This window comes from Rousettus aegyptiacus, unplaced genomic scaffold, assembly GCF_014176215.1.
Source record: "Rousettus aegyptiacus isolate mRouAeg1 unplaced genomic scaffold, mRouAeg1.p scaffold_m13_p_12, whole genome shotgun sequence".
Lineage (NCBI taxonomy): Eukaryota > Metazoa > Chordata > Mammalia > Chiroptera > Pteropodidae > Rousettus > Rousettus aegyptiacus.
Window position 1 is genome coordinate 83,120,519 of NW_023416287.1, and position 19,169 is coordinate 83,139,687.

The 19,169-nt window shown below is 46.9% G+C and overlaps 1 protein-coding gene and 1 pseudogene across 3 annotated transcripts in view; both read right to left on the bottom strand.

Moving 5' to 3' along the window:
• Positions 1 to 19,169, bottom strand: part of ALPK2 (alpha kinase 2) — a 101,633-nt gene that overhangs the window by 60,666 nt on the left and 21,798 nt on the right. For 2 of the 3 annotated variants that reach the window (XR_004953748.1, XM_016129164.2), the window contains exon 4: positions 3,501 to 5,226. Coding sequence is in view for 2 of the 3 variants with exons in the window: in XM_016129164.2 (XP_015984650.2) it covers positions 3,501 to 5,226 (1,726 nt within the window). In the remaining variant the exon portion in view is untranslated. Of the gene's footprint in view, positions 1 to 3,500; positions 5,227 to 12,954; positions 13,691 to 19,169 lie in introns of those variants that run through there. The other variant, XM_036230090.1, reaches the window with a different exon arrangement.
• Positions 11,383 to 11,501, bottom strand: LOC118610575 (annotated as a pseudogene).

Sequence of the window (19,169 nt, forward strand, 5' to 3'; positions counted from 1 at the left end):
AAGACTGTGGAAGGTCTTGAACGCTAAGGGGGTTTGGTGCAATATTTCTGGATCTGGCTAGTAATTTGTGAGAGCTAACAAGGCGCAGATAAGGCCAACGGTGTATGTGAATCGCCAGCATTCACAAGGGAAGCCAAGTGCGAGGTGCGGATGGTTTAGCACAAACCAACCCATTCCCAGGGCCAAAAGAGCAAAGGGAAGCAATTTTCTCATGGAAAGTTGGTATGTGAAGGGAACCGAAGAGAGAATTAATGACAATGAGGGCCATTAAGTGGTTGAGACTGATCATCATTAGAAACATATTGACTATGCTTGGAATTTAACCTAGTCCCATATGGCTCCTTTTTCATTCAATTCCTGAGTGCCTATTACGTGGCCAGCACTATTCCAAGGACTTGGGATAGACCAGTGAACAAAATCCAGTGACCAAATTCCCTGCTACCATGGAGCTCACCTTCTGTGCTTAGTGCTTATTTCTGATCAGAAAGATTCTTAACTCTCAGAACCTAAGAACACATTTCCATACTGTACGCTTGAAATCTCAAGGAGGAATGCAAATCTCTCTGGGGCGAAGCTGGGCAGCTATGCAGAAGGACAGACACAGCACTTCTGATTTAAGAGTGAGGATGATCTTACCCCACCGTGGCTACAGGGAAACTTAAGATGGGCAGATTGTCAGGCCTTGCCTCTGGGCCGGATCAGGAAAGTGAGATCAAAACCAAGGTGAAGGATTGGCGAGCACCCTTGAAGATGATTCAAGTTAGCCTGGGGTACCCTCTCTGTTTTCCACTCCCAAACTGGGATTAGCTTTGGAATCTTCCATAAATGTAGAGAAATTGAGGGCTTTCCAATCCTAGCCTGGGTAAGTCCTATTTCAAGACAAATCAGAACAAGATGGCCTTGCACTGTAAAAGCAGGAAAGGAAGATGGGAAACAAGTACACCTGGAGACAGGTGTCCAGGCAGGAGGTATTCTGCAGTGCGGCCTTGCTCTTACAACACGGAATTCGAGATGTGGAATTTTCCCCAGAAGGCTAACAGCAAGATACAGATGAAGAAATAAGCCGCTGGCCCCTGTCTCTACAAAGGATATCTACAGGTAAGTAAACAAGGCAAGAGTCAATAATGGGCGAATTTACTAATATTACTCCCAACTAAGAATTTTTAATCATTGCAAAATTTTAAGTTCCCACAAGCTTCAAATATCTGAGAATAAATATCTAAAATGTCTTTTGACTTAGTTACGGAAAGATTCACCGGTCTTTTTTTTTTTTAACAATACTTTAAAAAGTTTGATTTAGTTCCCAAGGAAGCCCACGCTTCTGCGTCACATTTACCATATTTAGCCATTTGCTGTAAATTTGGCTGTACTGCGGAATTGTGTAAGGAACACAGACAGTTGCTGCGGTTTGACAGTAACTTTTTGCATGTGTAAGAGTCCTCACTCACCATGACACTGTCCCTGCGGCGAAATTTCCTTGCTTTAGTCAAGGTGAAATAAATGCCACCGATACAGAGATCCAATTTCTAACTTCGGGCTGCACAGAACTGCTCCCGAATACAGCTTCTGGTTGTCCCGGGCGACGGGTCAACTCAGCTACCGCGCGTAGCAAACTGAGAAATGGTCCTGCGACCCGCAGAGGGCAAGCTTTCTAAAAAGTCATGGTCGTGGTTCCGAAACGACAGTCGTGCCACAAAACGCAGGTCAGACTTTGAGCTGATAGCTGGTGAGGAGGTTGTGCGCTCAGTGAATGTGTGAGTGTGTGTAAGTGTGTGGGAACTTTGATAGAGAAAAGAATGTGCAAGAGCTGGATGACCTTGGTCCCAGAGATGATGGCCCGTTGTATTTAGCTGTGTTGTCAGTAAAAAAAAAAAAAAAAAAAGGTGAGGCTGCTGGTTGCCAGGGCTCTTGATTTCAGAATTTAGTTTAGGGGGCAAGCCGAGGATGACAAAGGGGGTTTCTTCTTTTACTTCCTCTCAACTTTTGGCAGTTGAGGGAGCTAGAAATTGCCTCCCATCGACCTGGATCTAAAACTAACATCATTAGCACCTTCCCCTCCATTTACTCTTTTTTTGGCCACTTTACACCCCTTTGACTTTAAATAATTAATTCGCCCAATGAAACACGCAATGTAGTTTAACAACTGTAAAAAAGGCACTTTGCTGAGCCAGGAAGAGCATTTTATGGAAAGAAAAGGAAATGCTTATTTATTGACATAAAAAAATTTGACATTGTTACTGCATTTTGCACTAATATTTGGCCAAACCTCCTCCATAAACTTATCTTGGGCATGAATCTGTGGTCGCTGGCACGTGATCAGCAAAGTGACGTGGGTTAAACAACCAGATAGATAAATCTGGCTCTCCCGCAAAAGTAAGGCATACATGAGGCTTTTATGTGGCTCCCTGGGTGAGTTCAACAGAACAGTTTGCGCAGTAAAAAGCTCCCTCAGATCTGGAGATTTTTAGATTGCCTATTTTACGACTGAGCCTTTAGAAATCAATGTATTCAATGTTTACTTTTTCACAGAGACAGTTAAATAAGTTCGACTGTACTTGGGGATAGTTTGTTTTCTTTGGAGTATGTCTAGTCTTCTGTAAAAACAATACTAGGTTTGTAAAACAAATTTGGAGGAAGGAAGAACACAAGTAAATATAATTGATAAAGAACTTTTCTTAAGTTTTTTTTTTTTTTTTACAAAAATGAAATCTTGGCCATACTGCAGCATCATTTCAAAGCCCATTTGGAACCCTTTAACATTAGGAATACGATAAATTCGTACATCAAGCACAACACCATCCACGCATTATTTATTCCCATGATTTTAATTCCAACTCTTTCAATTACACCCTAGATCAATAACCGGATAAAACATTAACTTCCTAGCAGTATTTCCTTAGCTTCTTTTATACTTTATGGTCTAAGAAAAAAAAAAAAAACATGAAACACACATCCGATAAAAACATCCCACAGCCAAGTCCACTTTGTTTACTTTCTCCAGCATTCCCAAGTAAATTCCACAAGGCTTTCAGACGCACCAGAATCTTTCATTTGTGCTATGAGCTTTGATCACACCAGCACTTAACCATTTTCAAAGTGCCCCCGAAAAATGACTAAAAAGAATGTTTCGTTTTGTTTCCTTTAAAGGCTACACCCAAAACGCTTGCTTGAAAAACTTTCTGAAGAGTGGCGTTACCTGGTAAAACAAATGCGCCAGACAAAATATCGGATATCTTTTCCCAGCTGTCCAGGATCCCATTAGTGCCTCTCACTTCTATCTGTCTTCTGCTATAATTAGGACGGCTTAGGGTTTATCTGGGCCTTTTTTCAAAACCAGATTTCCTTCCTAGTGGCAGCAGCGGCAGCTGTCATTCACAAGTACCCTGGTGGCGGTGTGGCACGGCAATCGAAATGGGAAGTGAAGGGAGACACACACACACACACACACACACACACACAAATATCTTTTATCTCGTCATTTTTTTAAACGGGAGCCTTACCTGAGGATGATCACTCTGGTCTGGAACGCGGCTTGTGTCCAAGAGGTTATTAACCTGCACCCCTTCTTCCTCCAAGTCCAGGCCCCCTTCTTTGGGGAGCGTGCCTGGCGGAGTTTGCAGGGTGTTCGCTTTCTCTGCTTGGGTTGAAAGAGCACTGTCTCCCGCACGGAAGTGGGAATTCAGATCCGTAGCTTCTGCTTTGGCAGGAGAGCTCTCTTCTTTATCGCCGTGGGTTAGTGGGTGCTCAGCAGGTTCTTCGGGATCGAGGAGTTTAAGGGTGTCTTCGGGTGCACTGTCGTGCAGGTTGGGGTCCAGCTTCTCGGGTTTTCCCTCAGTCCCCGGTCTCCTCACCCCGGCAGGTCTCTCTGAGCCCCTCTTGCTCCACAAATCCGTTTCCTCTGCTCTTTCCTTGTCCATGGTCTCCAAACACTGGTCCATCTCTAACTTTCCTAACTCACCAGACAAGCGCTTCACCTCTCTCTCGGCCACTGCCTTATCCATGTCTAGCAGATAGTCACTGGCAAATTCCTCTCCTGCTCGGTAGCTGTCTCTGGTTTCCCCTTGAATTCCTGGATAATCATTTTCAGCCGAAGCAGTGGGTAGTTTATAACTCCTCTGGTCTGACGCCGTAGACGTTCCATCCTGGTGAGGTCCCAAAGTCAGAGTCATCCCTGTTTGGGGGGATGAGGGACTCTGGGTGGAGGCTCGGTGGCGCCTTCCCCTCACTTCTTGGGGTTGTGAGTGATAACCACAGAAGCCAGCGGTGGCCTCCATCGGCCCGGTGTCATCTGACACCCCAGACCTGGAACCCATTTCACTGAGGAACGGCTCGCACACCCCCAGGCCACACTCACCGAATTCCACCACTTCGTCATCGCTTTCTAATAAAAAAACACGCTCAGTCCCCTGCAGGTCCCTTTGCCAAACTGCATTAGAGTAATCCGTCATAACGTCGGAACATTCCAGATACTCCAGGTCATCATCTGAAAACTCCTCCATGTAGGTTAGGGTTATCTCTGGGCAAAGTTCATAGTCGCTGTCGGAGTCTTTGCTGGAAACCTGTGGGCTGACTTGCTGGTCGACTGTGGCTCTGTCACCTGGGTGAATGGAGGTGGCAGCCTCCGGCAGTGGCAGGCTAATGCTGATGTATTTCTGTGCTTTGGGATTTTGATGACTAGGGTTTAAGTCTTCGTCATTCGGGCCGTCATCGTTTAAGGCACCATCCGTTAACTTTGACGCTTTGGGCTGCATCATCCCGTGGCGACACTCACCTTGCTTATCGGGAATATTACTCGCATTAGGAAAAAGCGACCCATCTGCAATTTCCTTTGTGTCGTTCGGATCACGAGCCTCTTCCGTTTGTCTTGTTCCTTCAACACCCAAGGGATTTTCAGAACCGGATGCACTAAAGTCATTACTAGCCAACGACGGGGGCGAGCACAAAGGGTTAAATTGGGAGGAGGAGACATCAGTTGGCATGGGAGTAGCCAAGGAGGGACTTTCTTCTTCCTTATAAGGATGCTCTTTTTCATCGGCTTGGTTTGTGCTTTTCTGCTCATATGTCTGTGTTTCATGCTCCCAACCTGTGTCCTCGCCATCTTTCGGGGTAAGAGAGGGTTGTGGGTTCTCTGACGGGCACTCGACTTCAATGGAGGCAGAACAGCAGATCATTCCAAAACAGTTTTTAGCAGAGATTTGGTAAACAGCAGCGTCATTTTTGGTACAGCTAGGATGAAGAGAACAGATAGGTAAGTTTGCTATGCTTGGACGTGCCTGCCAACATCTCCCACTTCATGGCACACACAGAAAATGGCCATGGTTTCTGCCACACACTCATGGGGCTCTGTGGTCCCCCTAGAAAAGAGTCTGTGGTCAGAGGCAACTGGCCGCCGGTCTCCAGCTGCCCCCAATTCTAAGAACCCTGGGAAGCTCAGCATTTTCCCTTAAGACTCTCTACAATCTTACCCCAAATCGAAAATGTTGAGAATTACTTAGATGAATGGGGAAACGTTTTGTATTCTCTTGTCCTCTCCTTCTATTTTAAGCCATTTTTATGCTATCGGAATTTGAAAAACCGTTATTTTCTGGAGTGAGACACTGTCCACAAATAACTGAAGAATTCTACCTCATGTAGTGGATCAGCATAAGCAATAGCTCTTTGTAAGACCACGCTAAGAAGGCATGGTTCTTGCTGGGAGGCTATAAAGATAATGCCATACTAGGATCATGTGTATGAAGAATATGCATTTCCTCTTTAGTTTATCGTGACTATTAGAGCTCAACCACAGCCAGTGAGCCCTCTGGCTGGAAACCCATGTGTCCGCACTCCACCCTGACTTACATAAACCAAGCCAGGTGCTCAGCTTTGGCCCAGCGGGGAGGGAACTAAAGCCTGGATCACGCTGAGCCTGCTCTCCCTGCTCCAGAAGGGACGGCCCTTCTGTGGCCCCTCCTTTTATTGGCCGGAGTCACCTGGAGCCTAAAGCCTGATGGTGCTTTTGCCACTGAGATCCTTCTCCAGGCTCTGCAGTCCCCATAAAAACCTGTTATGCTTACCTTATAATTTGCATTCTTACTGATCTCATTTGACCTCACGGTAAGCATAACATTGCTGACCTCGCTCTATGCATTGTCCAGTTCAGAAGTCAACAACCATTCTGAGAAGGCAGGAGCCGTGAGTCTGGCTCAGACTTAGAGGCAATGCTTAGACCTTTATTGACTGATCTGTGCAAAATATGCATAGTCCTCTGACCCTGGCAGGTCAGTGTCAGACACTCACAGCTATGGTACACAGTCTCCCTTATCCTTTGTTCTGCACTGCAGGGACCCTGTTCGTCAGCCCTCAATCACTGGCTGCCAGCTCACATAGGCCTCATTTTCGGGAATCATAAACTAATTCTGTTTTTGTTAATACATTGTTTTGTTGGCAATCTGGTTCCCAAGTAGAAGCCACTCGGGTGGCTGAGGTTGGCCCAGTCTGGCCTACAGCTGATATCTGGCTTTATATGGGGAGACTGAAATTTAGCGCAACATTTTGGTGGGGGAGGGAACAGTACTTATTCCTGTCTATTTAACAAGATTATCCTGAGGTTCAAATGAGAAAATCGATGTGAAAGACCCTTGCATCACAGAAAGATTATGCCACGTGCATTCTATAAGACTGTGGATAGAGGTGTCAGCTAATGCTAAGGGATAGAGGTATTAGTCAACCCCACTACGGGGATCATATTGCAATACAAATGTACCAAATCAATACATTGTACACCTTAAACTTACACGGTGTTCTATGTCAAATATAACTCAATAAAAAAGACTAGGATGGGGACATGCTAAGACCAGATTACCTCTGATTCTCAAGAATTTTGCAGAATAATCACCAGGGAGCACTATTTAAAATTCTTGGATCAGAACGTGTGGGTAAAGGGCCAGAGGATCTGCTTTTAAAGATCCCAGCACATTCTGCTGCAAGTTGACCTTGGCCCACCCTTGGAGATATCCTCATTCTCATTATTAATTAGGCTCAATTAAATTACAGCTGATGGAGGAATGGAGAGAAAGACTTCTGCTTGCAGTTCACATTGCTCACACCATTCCCTTCATGTCTCTTTTCAGTTAGTTCTGTGAGATGTGGCCTCAGTTAAGAGCTTTAAGGAGCATGAAACAGCACCATGGGCTACTGGAAAATCCCAAGTAATTCCAGTTTCCTGATTTATCCAAGCCATGATCCCTCTACCAGAGAAAACACCCTTTTTGAAGGTACCATGACATGGAAAAACGAGAAGAAAACAATGAACCAGGTAAGAAATCAGTAGAGGAAGGAAACAGAGTTGGTTCTCCAGAATCAGGAAGGGAAAGCAAATGAATTTTAGAAAAATATAGAAAAAACAATTGAGTTAAATATATTTAACTTCCAAATAACTAAATAAACAGATGGGAGGATGTTATGATTTAGCAACGTATGGTTTTATGGAACATGGGTCTTCGCTGACATAAGATTTACAAATCATCCTAAGTACACCAAAAAAGAAAAGAAACTGGATCAAGTATAATTAACTTCTCACTGGCTAATAAACACTTTTGAGAGGGTTGTGGTTTGTGTTGGCACATCCCGAATAATTTTCTCTAAGCTTCCTTCAGAGGAGAGGGAGAAAAGTGGGTAAGGAACCCAGCACGTGTTGCAGGCCTCCTGTTAAACAGCCTGCTGGCTGCTCTGTGTGTGCAAAACCGGGGCTCACAGTTGTTGAATAATTTCCCCAATGTGATGAAGCTCGTAAGTAATGGAGCTGGTATATTCCTATGCTAGAGCCTTCTGACTCCACGGCCTGGCGCTGTGTATGCTGGGAGAAAACGAACATTCAGGGAAGGGAAATCGGAGTGCGGGGTGATCATTTTTGCGGATAAAGTGTTTCTGTCCTAAATCTTCATTTTGACTGCTCAATTGACAAACTTATGTCCAGCATCTTCTGGTGCCCGATATTATGCGAAGAGCTGAGGAAGAGTCAAGGAGACGCATAAAACATCATGTGCAGCCCTAAAATACCGAGAATCCACGGGGGGAGATAATATTGAATTTCTCAGAGACTCTCGTGAGTCGGTTTTGTGCCAAATTGTATGGTACAAACTGGAAGAGTGAAGGTGTTCAGAGAAAGGACTTCAGTGGTAGCAGCTGAAATGGTGTGACTCGAGTTGGGGTTTAGAATCTTTGCAAGATGCTGGCAGAGTGACCTGTGTGCCCCGCAGTGATTTGACAGGAATGCAAAACCATCCTGCAAGAAATTCCCTGAACCATTAATTGAGTTGCCTCCCTCCCTATCTTTCCTTTCGGCTGAAGGAAGCAGCAGCATTCCTCCACCCTGCTGTGAAAGTCTTGCTCGCATACTCAAGCTTCTTTCCAAATTAATCATTTCCACGTTGAAGAAAAAGAGCTATGTGTGACCTTAAGTGGATGGGGCTTCTCCTGCGCTTGAACCCCCCGGGCTGCTCTAAACCAGAGGTCCTCAAACATTTTGGCAGCAGGACCCCTTTACGCTCTCAAAAATAATTGAGGACCTCAAAGGACATTTGTTTATGGGGGTTATATATTTAGCATATTACAATTAAAGCAGAAAAATTAAAGACATTTATTCACTTTAAAATAAAAATAAACTCATTATATGTTAGCATAAATAACATACTTTTATGAAAAATATCTCTATTTTTCCAAAACAGGGTAAAATATTATAAGAGTGGCATTGCTTTACATTTTTTCAAAGATCTTTAATATCTGGATTTTTGTATCTGCTTCTGCATTCAATGCGATACAATGCCTTATTTTGTTTGAAGTATATGAAGAAAATCTGGCCTCGCACCGATATGTAGATGGAAAAAGGAGTATTTTAATAGTATTTTCATATGATTACAGATAATCTTCTCTGATACTACACAAAGAGTGGTTGCAGTGTGGAATCTGAAACCATACCAATGAACTTTTCCTACTTGTTACATAAAATCCATCGTCCTTTATTGCATTTCCCTTGCATCTTTTACCCATGCGTGATTTTGTAATTTTGAAGTACTGGAAAACTGTCAAGTTTCTGATGAAGGGTACGACTTTTCCAAATTTCTAGTTAGGGAAAAATAATACGAATATTAATTTATCATAATGGGGTCAGTCGACTCTGTGATCAGTTGCTCGGTGGAAGCAGGAGGGTGGGGGACATCAGCAAAATGGCACGGCGAGGAGTTCCAGAAATTTCCGCCTCCGTAAAAGCAACAAGAACACCGGCAGAATGCGTCCGAATCCACTTTTTCAGAACTCCGAAAATTAACCACGGGCAATCAGAAGAACAGTTACTTAAGAAGGGGCAGGACAGAGCTAGAGCAATGACAAAGCCCCATTCCAAAGGAACTGCCACGATGTGACCTGGTGATCTCTCTGTGATCTGGCTCATGCTCACCCAGTGTGAACGTCCTGGGGGAATTTGTCAGAAGAAAACATCAGAGGCAAGTGTTTAATGTCAGGGCTGCCCGAGACAGTGGGAAACAACTGAGAAAAACAATAGACTAACCAAAAGATTAAAAGGGAAAGCTAGGGAGTGAGATGTCCATAGAGGATATTAAAAAGCTCCAGCATATTCTTGGCAATCTAGAAGGTCATGCACATGTGTAAGGCTGTGAGCATGCCCAGGGCTCTATACCTGCTCAGGAAAGAACTGAGAACTCTAAGCTCTCACGTCTAACTGACCTTAACACTCTGTGCTCGCGGGGAGTAAAGGGAGAGATGTCAACCGCGTGTCGAAGGGCCGCATGCCCCCACGTGTGCTCAGAGCCTCTCAACAAAAACCGGCAGACTTACTGGTTCCAGGCATTTCAGGAAATTTCTGTCCAATCACTAGATGACCACTAAGCTAACTGGGCGGAGACTTCAGTGGCCATAAACAACAAAGAATACTGAATTTAAAGAATCAGTTCAGAAAAGTCACCAAACAAACAAACAGCCTTGGGAAGAGGAGTGGATGATTTCCAGAGTTGGCACATAACACTGTTCAAAATGCCCAGTTTTCATAAAAAAAAAAAAAAAAATTACAAGACATGCAAAGAAAGAATGAAGTGTGGCCCATACACAGAAAAAAAGAGTGGTCAATAGAAATTGTCCCTAGAGTTGCTAGATAAAGATTTTAAATGAGCCATTTTAAGTATGTTCAAGGCATGCTCTCTTCAGCAGCACATATACTAAAGTACGTTCAAGGAAATCAAAGAAAACTTGTTTAAAGAAGTAAATGAAAGCAGGAGAACAACGTCTCAATAAAGACGCAGAAATTGTAAATAAGAACCCAATAAAAACCTGAAGTTGAAAAGTTCAATAACAAAAATGCAAAAATGAAAAATTCACTGAAAGGCTCAATAACAGATTTGAGCAGAAAGAATAAAGAATGGTGAACTTTAAGATGATCAATTGAGATTATCCAGTCTTTGGAATAGAAAGAAAAAAGAATGAAGAAGAGTGAACAGAGTCTCAGAGACCTGTGGGATACCATCAAGCTTACAACATATATATAACGAGAGTCCCAGAAGGGGAAGAAAGAGGCAGGAAAAATATTTAAAGAAACTGGAAGCCCCTAGTTCAGAGAAGAGCCTGCAGTGATGCCTTCAAAGCTTAGATTTTTTAAAAGAATTGCATTATGATTGACATAGAGCATTATATTAGTTTCAGATATACAGTATAATGATTTGATATTTATATATTGCAAAATGATCACCACAATAAATCTAGTTAATATTCATCACCACACATGATTACAAATTTTTTTCTTGTAATGAGAACTTCTAAGATCTCTCTCAGCAACTTTCAAATATGTAATACAGTATTATTAACCATAGTTGTCATGCTGTATAGTATATGCCCAAGGGTGATTTACTTTGTAACTGGACATTCGTACCTTTTGAGAAAGCTTGGATTTTTATCACTGGCAACACAGACTCTTTTAGTTTTCATTGAAGTGGCAGGCCAACATTGTTCAATTTAAGAAAATGTTTGCCAAATACCAAAGGCTGAATAACCACCATTTGTCCGCTGTCTGTGAAGAAAGTGTCTAGTTCAGCTTGCAACTTAAACAGCCAAACAGGTGCTTTTCCTCAAGATGACCATCATCTCAAAGAAACCCAGTGGAGGTGCTCTGGGAATACTTCCCATTGCTACACAGGGTATTAAAACGGCTCTTACTGAGTTGTCAAGATTTTAAAAATTAACAGTTTTTACTGATGTGTCAAAAACATTATTAAGTAAAGTTTTTATTTCATGTGTTTTTATTATTTACTATTTTTTTTTTTTTAGGAGAGGCAAACTTTGGTTGACCTCACAGATTGCAAGGATCTTGTCAGCTTACAATCCTCTTATTTTTAACGCCTACAGCACCTGGTCTTCCTAGGTGGTCTCCCATCCAAGTACTAACCAGGCCCGACCCTGCTTAGCTTCTGAGATCAGACGGGATTGGGCTTGTCCAGGGTGGCATGGCTGCAGACTCACGGGTTTGTTTTTAACAGTGACTGTGTAGCAGTGAAGAATTCTATGACAACTAGTGTAGTTTGGAAACACTGCCTGGATTCATGTTAAGACATCAGCAATTTTACCATCCATTGTTTTTTATCGTCAGTGCACATGTCAACACAGTAGCAAGGGCAAGTAACGTTTCGGTATTTTCGAGAGAACACTTTGACCTTGTGGACCTTCTGAAAGGGCTTGAGAGACTCCCAGGGGTCCGTGGACCACACTTTGAGAACCACTGATTAAAGCTATTCACCAGGGGGAGCCGCAAACGCTCTCAGAATTCTCTCTCAGCACAACGCCTGGCAGAGAAGCGAGGCTGGACTCCGGGCGATGGGCGCTAGCGGGGAGGGCTGACTGCTCTGCTCGGTACAGCCATTCATGTGCTCTCTGGGGCAGACGGCTTAACCTTTTCGGGCCTCGATTTCCTGATTTACAAAGAGAAAGGAGACCTGTGCCTGGATCTCACCCCTCAGGGATTCTGATTTGGTGCTCCATCTGGGGCGCCTATGTGATTTAATTGTGGGCAAAGGGAGGCTGGTTCCATCAGCGCTGGGGGTGGAGGCTGGGAGGGCGCTGATCCTAGAAGTTCCTCGGGGTCCTATAAACTTAGGAGGGTTTTGTGTCTCGAGAACAAGGGTTCTAAGTCAGGATGAGAATGAATTGCACGGGCAAGTATCCGCAGGACTAGTGACCCTATCCAATAACAACGTGAAGACAAAGGGCTAGGGAATAGGCTACGACAAGTGCAAAAAGAGGACATGGAATCATTTTTTTCTCAAAATGGATATGCTTTTATATCCCTACATTTCCATCATCACCATCATCATCATCACCATCATCATCATCATCATCATCATATCCTAAGTGTGGTGTTGTGTTTGCACATGTGTTAATTCATTAATTTGCACATGTGTTATTCACAATTCCACTGGCACAAATAAAATTGAATCGGTGCCTCCCATGTGGACTAAAAAGCGGATTCCCCAGCTCATGTTGCTGCTCCTCTCCCTTCTGTCTCCTGGAGGTCATCCCCCTGCTCCCTCCCCAGAAAACTCTCCCGACAATATCCAAATTGCTGAAACTCAAATTGTGCAATCTAACCAGGTGCCCTGAAGACAGAGGTCATCGAAGAGGGAGCCGACACTATTGGCTAGAGGTAAGATTTGGAATCCTCCTTGGATTTCGGATTTCATTCTATCTCGTTATGTTTTCTGGTTTCCAGTGGAAGAAGAAAACAAGATCTGAGAAGGAGCCGTCTGCCGGGTCTCCACCCACGCGGCCAGACACGCAGGGCTGGGGAGGCCTCCGAAGTCCCCCGGTCCCCTCCTTTGTCCCTCCCCCACCCTCCAGGGGCTGTGAGCTTTCTGAGCACCTCGCCTGCCCACGCAGCAGGGAGCGGGGAGAGGGCTCAGCTCAATAAATACTTACCCGGGCTGACATCCATGTCCTTGCCACAGTCATAGCACCAGGTGAAGGTCAATATTTTCTTACACTAAGTGTCTGACCTGCCTGACTGCTGCTAGCGATCTTATTAATTGAATTTTTCTGAAGCACTGCAGGAATGAGAAAGGGTTGGTTTTTTTCATGTTTCAAAACTATGTTGGTTACAGAGGTGAAAGAATTCTGACGCTGGATACACAGAGGATTTCTTGATCATATTTTCTACAAGCAGCTACATACATGATGGTGAGATTCCTCATACATTTATCAATGTATTTGGTTATTTAGCCAACAGGTTTACTAACCACACATCTGAAGAGCTGCGGGGGCCTTGAGCTATGCAGCTCCTAGGCCTGTCTGCCTCTCACCCACTCCGCGCCCTTCCCCTGTTCTCCTCTACGTCACGGGGCTGACCCCTTCACACTGCGTCTCCCTGGATCCCAGGACCGCTGGCTTCCTGCTGCATCTGACCAAAGAGAGGCAGGAGATGGGAGGGTGGGAGGAAGAGCAAGGCCAGCCTCAGGTGGCACTTCCGGTAGCTCCAGACCCCACAGGACAGGCCCGCCAGGATTCTAGCTCCCTCCCCCTGGCCCCAAACCATTCCTGCCGCCTCCTTTTGTCTTCCTGCTAATGCGAAATATCAGGATGACCTCTCTGCTCATCTCCCCACCCCCACTGGCTCAATCTCCTAGGTAACCCTGCATTTCATGCTTGAAAATGTTTTTTTTTTTTTTTTTTTTTTTTTTTTTTGTCTTCCTGGTCAGACCTTAACTGATTCAGAAATGATTTATTTCATAGATGTTGGTACTGAGGCCCAGGGATGATATAGCTGTCATAAGTTATACAGCTAAGGAAAGATTACAAGAACTGTCTACCACATGTAAGTCACTGTGTTAGTCACTGCGTACAGGATAAAGATGTGAAATTCCTCGGCCCTTGCTCAGAAGCTCCCCATCTAATAAGGGAAATGTATCTGTATCCAGACAGCTTCAGTACAGGACGGCATGTGCTGAGTGCCGCTGAAGTCAGACCGATTGTGGAGATTCAGGGGAGAAGGATGCAAGACACTGAGGGAAAGTTTTCTGCGCCCCTAAGAGCTGAGCCAGCCTAGGAACTCCTTGGTAGGATTTTAGCCGGAAAGATGGCATCTGCCCGGGGCTGCGGAGGGGGCTGCTGGTTCCAGGCAGAAGGAATAGCCAGGCCCGCACAGGAAACAATATAACACTCTCAGTTTGGGACCTGTGGGAGCGGTGGGCTGTGAGATGGGTCATCTCCATTATTCACTGTTTAAACAGGACACACAGTGTGAGAACGGACATGATTCATTCTTACACAAAGACCACAGGTAGAAACTGGGGCCATGCCAGGAAAACAGGCCGATCCAGGCAAATCGAATCGGAAGGCATGGTCACCCAGCAGGAGGCGGGCAGGGCCCGGATCAGGGAAAACCCCATCCCAGAGTGAAGGGTTTGGACCTTAGGCTCCAACTCACTGAAAAACAGATCTGAGCAGCTGCTTAGATAGGAAGGAAAATCCTTCCGTTAGGTGCTCGCCACACTTACTCAGTGTTCGGGGTGACGATTCAGCACCCCTGCTCACCACGATTGACATGGCCCGGAGCCTCTGGTTGAGCAGGAGCACCCCATTCTCCTAAATGTCCTGTGGGACCTACAACTATGCGCCCACCATGCCCTGCGGGACTTGAGAAGGAAGGGAGGCTGGAAATTGGCAATGTACGACCTGGTTCTTTCCCTGTGAGAACTGCCAGTTTTGCCGAGATCATTGTCAAATTCTAAAAGGCACAGTTAAGGCAGGAAGTGCTTCTGGTGGCGAGGAGTGGAGAGGTCAGGGTGGCCTGGATCCTCAGGGAATGCAGCCAGGAGTGTGGAACTTGAGCCCTCAGGGGAAGGATTATACTTAGGCTGGGCGGGGAGAAGGGAGGGCATTCCGGGCAGATGTACAGAAGCCGGGATCGGCAGGTCATGTGAAAGGGGCCGTAAAGAAACAAGCTGGTGTGGGGAGCCACAGAAAGGAGAGCTGGTGGGCAGAGGGCCCCAAAGGGCAGGGGCAGAGGCCTGGAAGGCACAGGGCTCTGCTCAGGGGCCTGGCACGCTTGTGCGCGAACTGCAGGGGACATTCTGCTTTTCTTCTTGACCCGATTGCAATTCTGAGCAGATCAGAGGCGCAGGTTGCAAAGCCAATGTGGCACCGTGTTCGGAGACAGAGCAGCAGGCCTGCCTGGCCTCACACGCTGCCCCTCCGTTGTGTGACGCCGGACAAGCTGCCATACGGCTCAGGACAAGAACGGCACCTACATCAGAGGTGGCAGGAGGATTCGGGGAGCCGATTCCCATAAAGTGCTTAAAGCACAGCCGGGCACCCTAACTCAGCGGTTCTCGGCCCCTGAGCGCGTTTAAAAATGCCAGTGCCAGAGGATTCTCAGGGCGGTGAAACCACCGTTTCTGATACTATAATGGTGGATACGTGTCGTTACGAATCCGTCCAAACCCAGAGGATGCACTCTGCGGAGAGTGAACCATGGGCTTCGGGCGATGATGACGTGTCCATGGAGGTTCATCGATTCTAACAAATGTCCCGCTTCGGAGGGCGCACTGATCATGGGAGGGAGGGAAGGACGGAGAGGGAGAGAGTGAGTGTGTGTGTGTCGGGGGGCAGGTAAGAGGATATATGAAAACCGTACTTTCTGCTCAATTTCGTTATGAACCTAGAACTGCTCTAAAAAAGGCGGGGGGGATCTTAACAGAGGGGAAATGAGGGCCCCGCCAATCAGAGCAACCAAGCAGCTCTGCAGGGGCGAAGCGCTTCGCCGCCGCGTTTTTTGAGCTTGCACGGATCGCACGGGAAGCCGGAGCTCCGAAGCCCCCAGCTGACTGATGTCGGCTCCCGGGTGCAGTAAAGGAGGTGGTGGGGACCCGCGGGACGATGGCCGAGGAGGGACTTCCGCCTGCGCGTGGGTGGGGAGCGATTTCCTGGCTCCGTTTTGGCGCAAAAGCGCTGAGCTCTGGACACCTTTTGCGCCTCTGGGAGCAATGAAGGGCTGACCAGACGTTTTTTAAACAAGAAATGAGCAAACCAAATGCAGAAAGGAAAAAACTCTTTGGCGTTACCACCATCAGAGTTAGTTAACGAATGGCTGACTCCTCTCGTTGAAAGAGAACTCGAGGGTAGCCGGAAACAGTCACTACCCTCTACCCCACCACCCGATAAGCCACCAAACTAACAGTGTCCCAGAATGTCTCCGGAAATCTCAGGGGACATTGTGACAATAGAAAAGCTCCTATATTAAATTGTTAAGCCAACATCCCACTAGACACTGACCCAGAGGACTCGGAGCTCTTAAAAGCAAGTGAGCCTAGAATTCCGAAGGATGAGTACTGCTGATTCATCGAACACCCAGCATGCCCCCAAACCAAACTTGATTTTCCTCTGCAAACCTGCTTCTCATCTCAAAAAATCCTAGAGCAGGGCTTCTCACGCGTCACCGTGCTCGGGAATCGCCTGGGATCTCGTTAAAATGCAGGACCCGATTTGCGAGGCCAGGATGGGGGGCCGGAAGTCTGACATTCTAATAAGCTTCCCGGGGCTGCTGCTGCTGCTGGTCTAAATCATCTTCGAGGGGCAAGGTCTTCGAGCTGCTTCCAGCTCTATGACTCCAACTATCTACGAACAGTGAAAGTCCCTTCATTAAATTCTCAGAAAAATATCAGCTGTCACTTGACTTGCAGCTCAGTTTGAGCTGAGTTCCCAGTACGCGCCTGGCAAGCTGCCCCCGCATGCGACTCTGTGGGTGTTTGACTTGGTGTCACCTTTTTTTTCTTTTTATTTTTTTACAAAACTAATTGCTGGGTCCAGGCAGGGGGAATGCACAAAGCCAGACCTGACTCCTCTCTCAAAAGCCACGTGGGAGGCCGGTCAAGGAAGAAACCGCTCACAATTTAATTGCTTCTCTTTGCCTGCTGCTGTCATCAGAGCCTTGGTTCTGGCTGTGCCCTTCTTTGTCATCCTCGCTGGTCTATCTCACTGCGCCTCTCCCTCGATCCCGACTCCTGGTGCCCTCTGGGTGGGCAGGCGCAGAGACCGGCCATGACAGGAAAGCAGGGAGCCGGTCTGCAGCCCGAAGGGAGCAGCCCAGGCAAAACTGGTCAGAACTGGCAAGAAGACAGGATCCCCGAGCTGCTGGGAATGGGAATGACAAGGACAGAAAGGGGCTGGCCACATGGCGACTAGAAGCTCAGGCTCCCTGGAGCTCAATGGCGACGGGAGCTGCTGACATTGTGGCCTTCTCCTGCAGCTCTTGTGGGAGGCCCTTTAAAATATCTCCCGACCTCCTGATCCCCTTAAACAGCACAGCCTCTGAAATACTACCAGGCTGACCACTGCCGTTCAAATCATGTCGCCAGCTTCGACGGCTGCCCATGGAATGGCTCTGTCAGGGAGGAAAAAGTTTTCCTCTACCCTTGTAGGGTCCCTGGCTGGGTCTGAAAATTCACCTGGATTAACAGGAGAAAAGCATACACGTTTTATTGAACTTGCACATGGGTCACAAGAGAACAAAGACCCGAAGAAGGGACCAGAGCTGGCAGCTTTTATAGAAGTTAGACACGGAAATTATAAATGTGTAAAGAATTGACAAGACAATGGGGTTTGGGCTAGAGGCAGCAAATGGTGACAGTAACCAGAAAGATAAGGGGCGCTTTAACCGGGTTCGTTCGTATAGACTTATCGGCCCCAAATCCCTAGTCTCCGCTGATAGGAATGTCGTCCCTTCCCCTGGTTTCACCTGAGAGTTTTACGACCTGCTTCACATAGCAAATAACATTGTGAAGGAGGGAGGGCAGAGCGACCTCTAACATTTCTATGTTGAAGTCCTGCTCCCCAGTGCGATGGCGTTTGGAGGCTGGGCCTTTAGGAGGCCACGAGGGTGGGGCCTTTGTGATGGAATCGGCGCCCTTATAAGAAGAGACACCAGAGAGCTTGCCTTCTCTCCCTGCCATGTGAGGACACAGCAAAAAGACAACCACCTGCAAGCCTGGAAGAGATGCACCCTACAATGCCGGTACCCTGGTCTCGACGTCCAGCCTCCAGAACTGTGCGAAACAGATCGCTGTTGCTCAAGCGCCTCAGTGTGTGGTGTGTTGGCGCTGACTGACACAGGCAGGGTCGGATGGGCCATGCCAGAGCCAAACCCCTCTCCCAGGCCGAGCCCACTCTTGGGCTCCTCTGGGGCTGAGGTGTGGGCTGCATGAGGCCCTGGAAGAGTCCAGAGCATCGACCTTCCCCACACATGTGGGTGAGCCTCAGGCTGAGAGGCCCAAGATGGTGTCTTAGGAGCCTAAGGTGCCGGGACTGACCCAACCTTGTAGTTTTCAGAAAAAGGGCACTGGTGCCTGTGCTTTTGAAGAGGATGAACCAAGAGCCAGAAGGGATGGAGTCTGGAGGCTGGCAGAGAGGAGGCACAGGGTCTAAGGCAAACAGCAGTTCGCAGAGAACTCTAAGAGTGAGGCTTCTGGGTAATGGGGCCAAGGTGGAGGGAAATTTCCTGGGAGTCCCTTGGCCGAGTGCACAACATGTGTCCGGACAAAGACACGTGTTTGCAAAGCAAACTTTGCTCTTAGTCCTGCCCCTGCTTCCCAAACCCCTCCCCTCAGGGTCTCAGCAAAGCCCTTCCTGGGACTCACGAGGCTGGATTTGGTTCCAGCTCTGCCCCTAACTAACTGCCTGCCTTTTTCAAGGAGCTTTTTAATGATGTTCACCTTTAAAGAGGGAGTCGAAACTGTGATTTCTACATCTGTGAGATTCCCCATCCTCAGAAAGGTTGGGCCAGGATGCTGTGATTACAAAGACTGAGCCCTGGCCGGCTGAAGAACCTCCCTAATGATCCTGGTCAGCTCTGAGTTCTCAGAAGGTGTGGATGAAGCGGCATGTTCGGTGACATTCAGTGTGTGATCAATTTCCAATGATCAAGTTCGCCTCTCTCTGCCTGTCCCAAGGTTTCGGGAGGGGCTCTTGGATCAATCTGTCACCTGCCCCCAAACGAACATTGGTTTGCCCTGATAATTAGCACCTGGTGGGAGCAACCACCCACGTCGGGTCCCCAGGAAATGATAAGCGGTCACACGGGAAAAGCTGAGCGGCCCGTGGCATGCCTCCCATAACCATTCACTTTGCTGAGACACGTATCA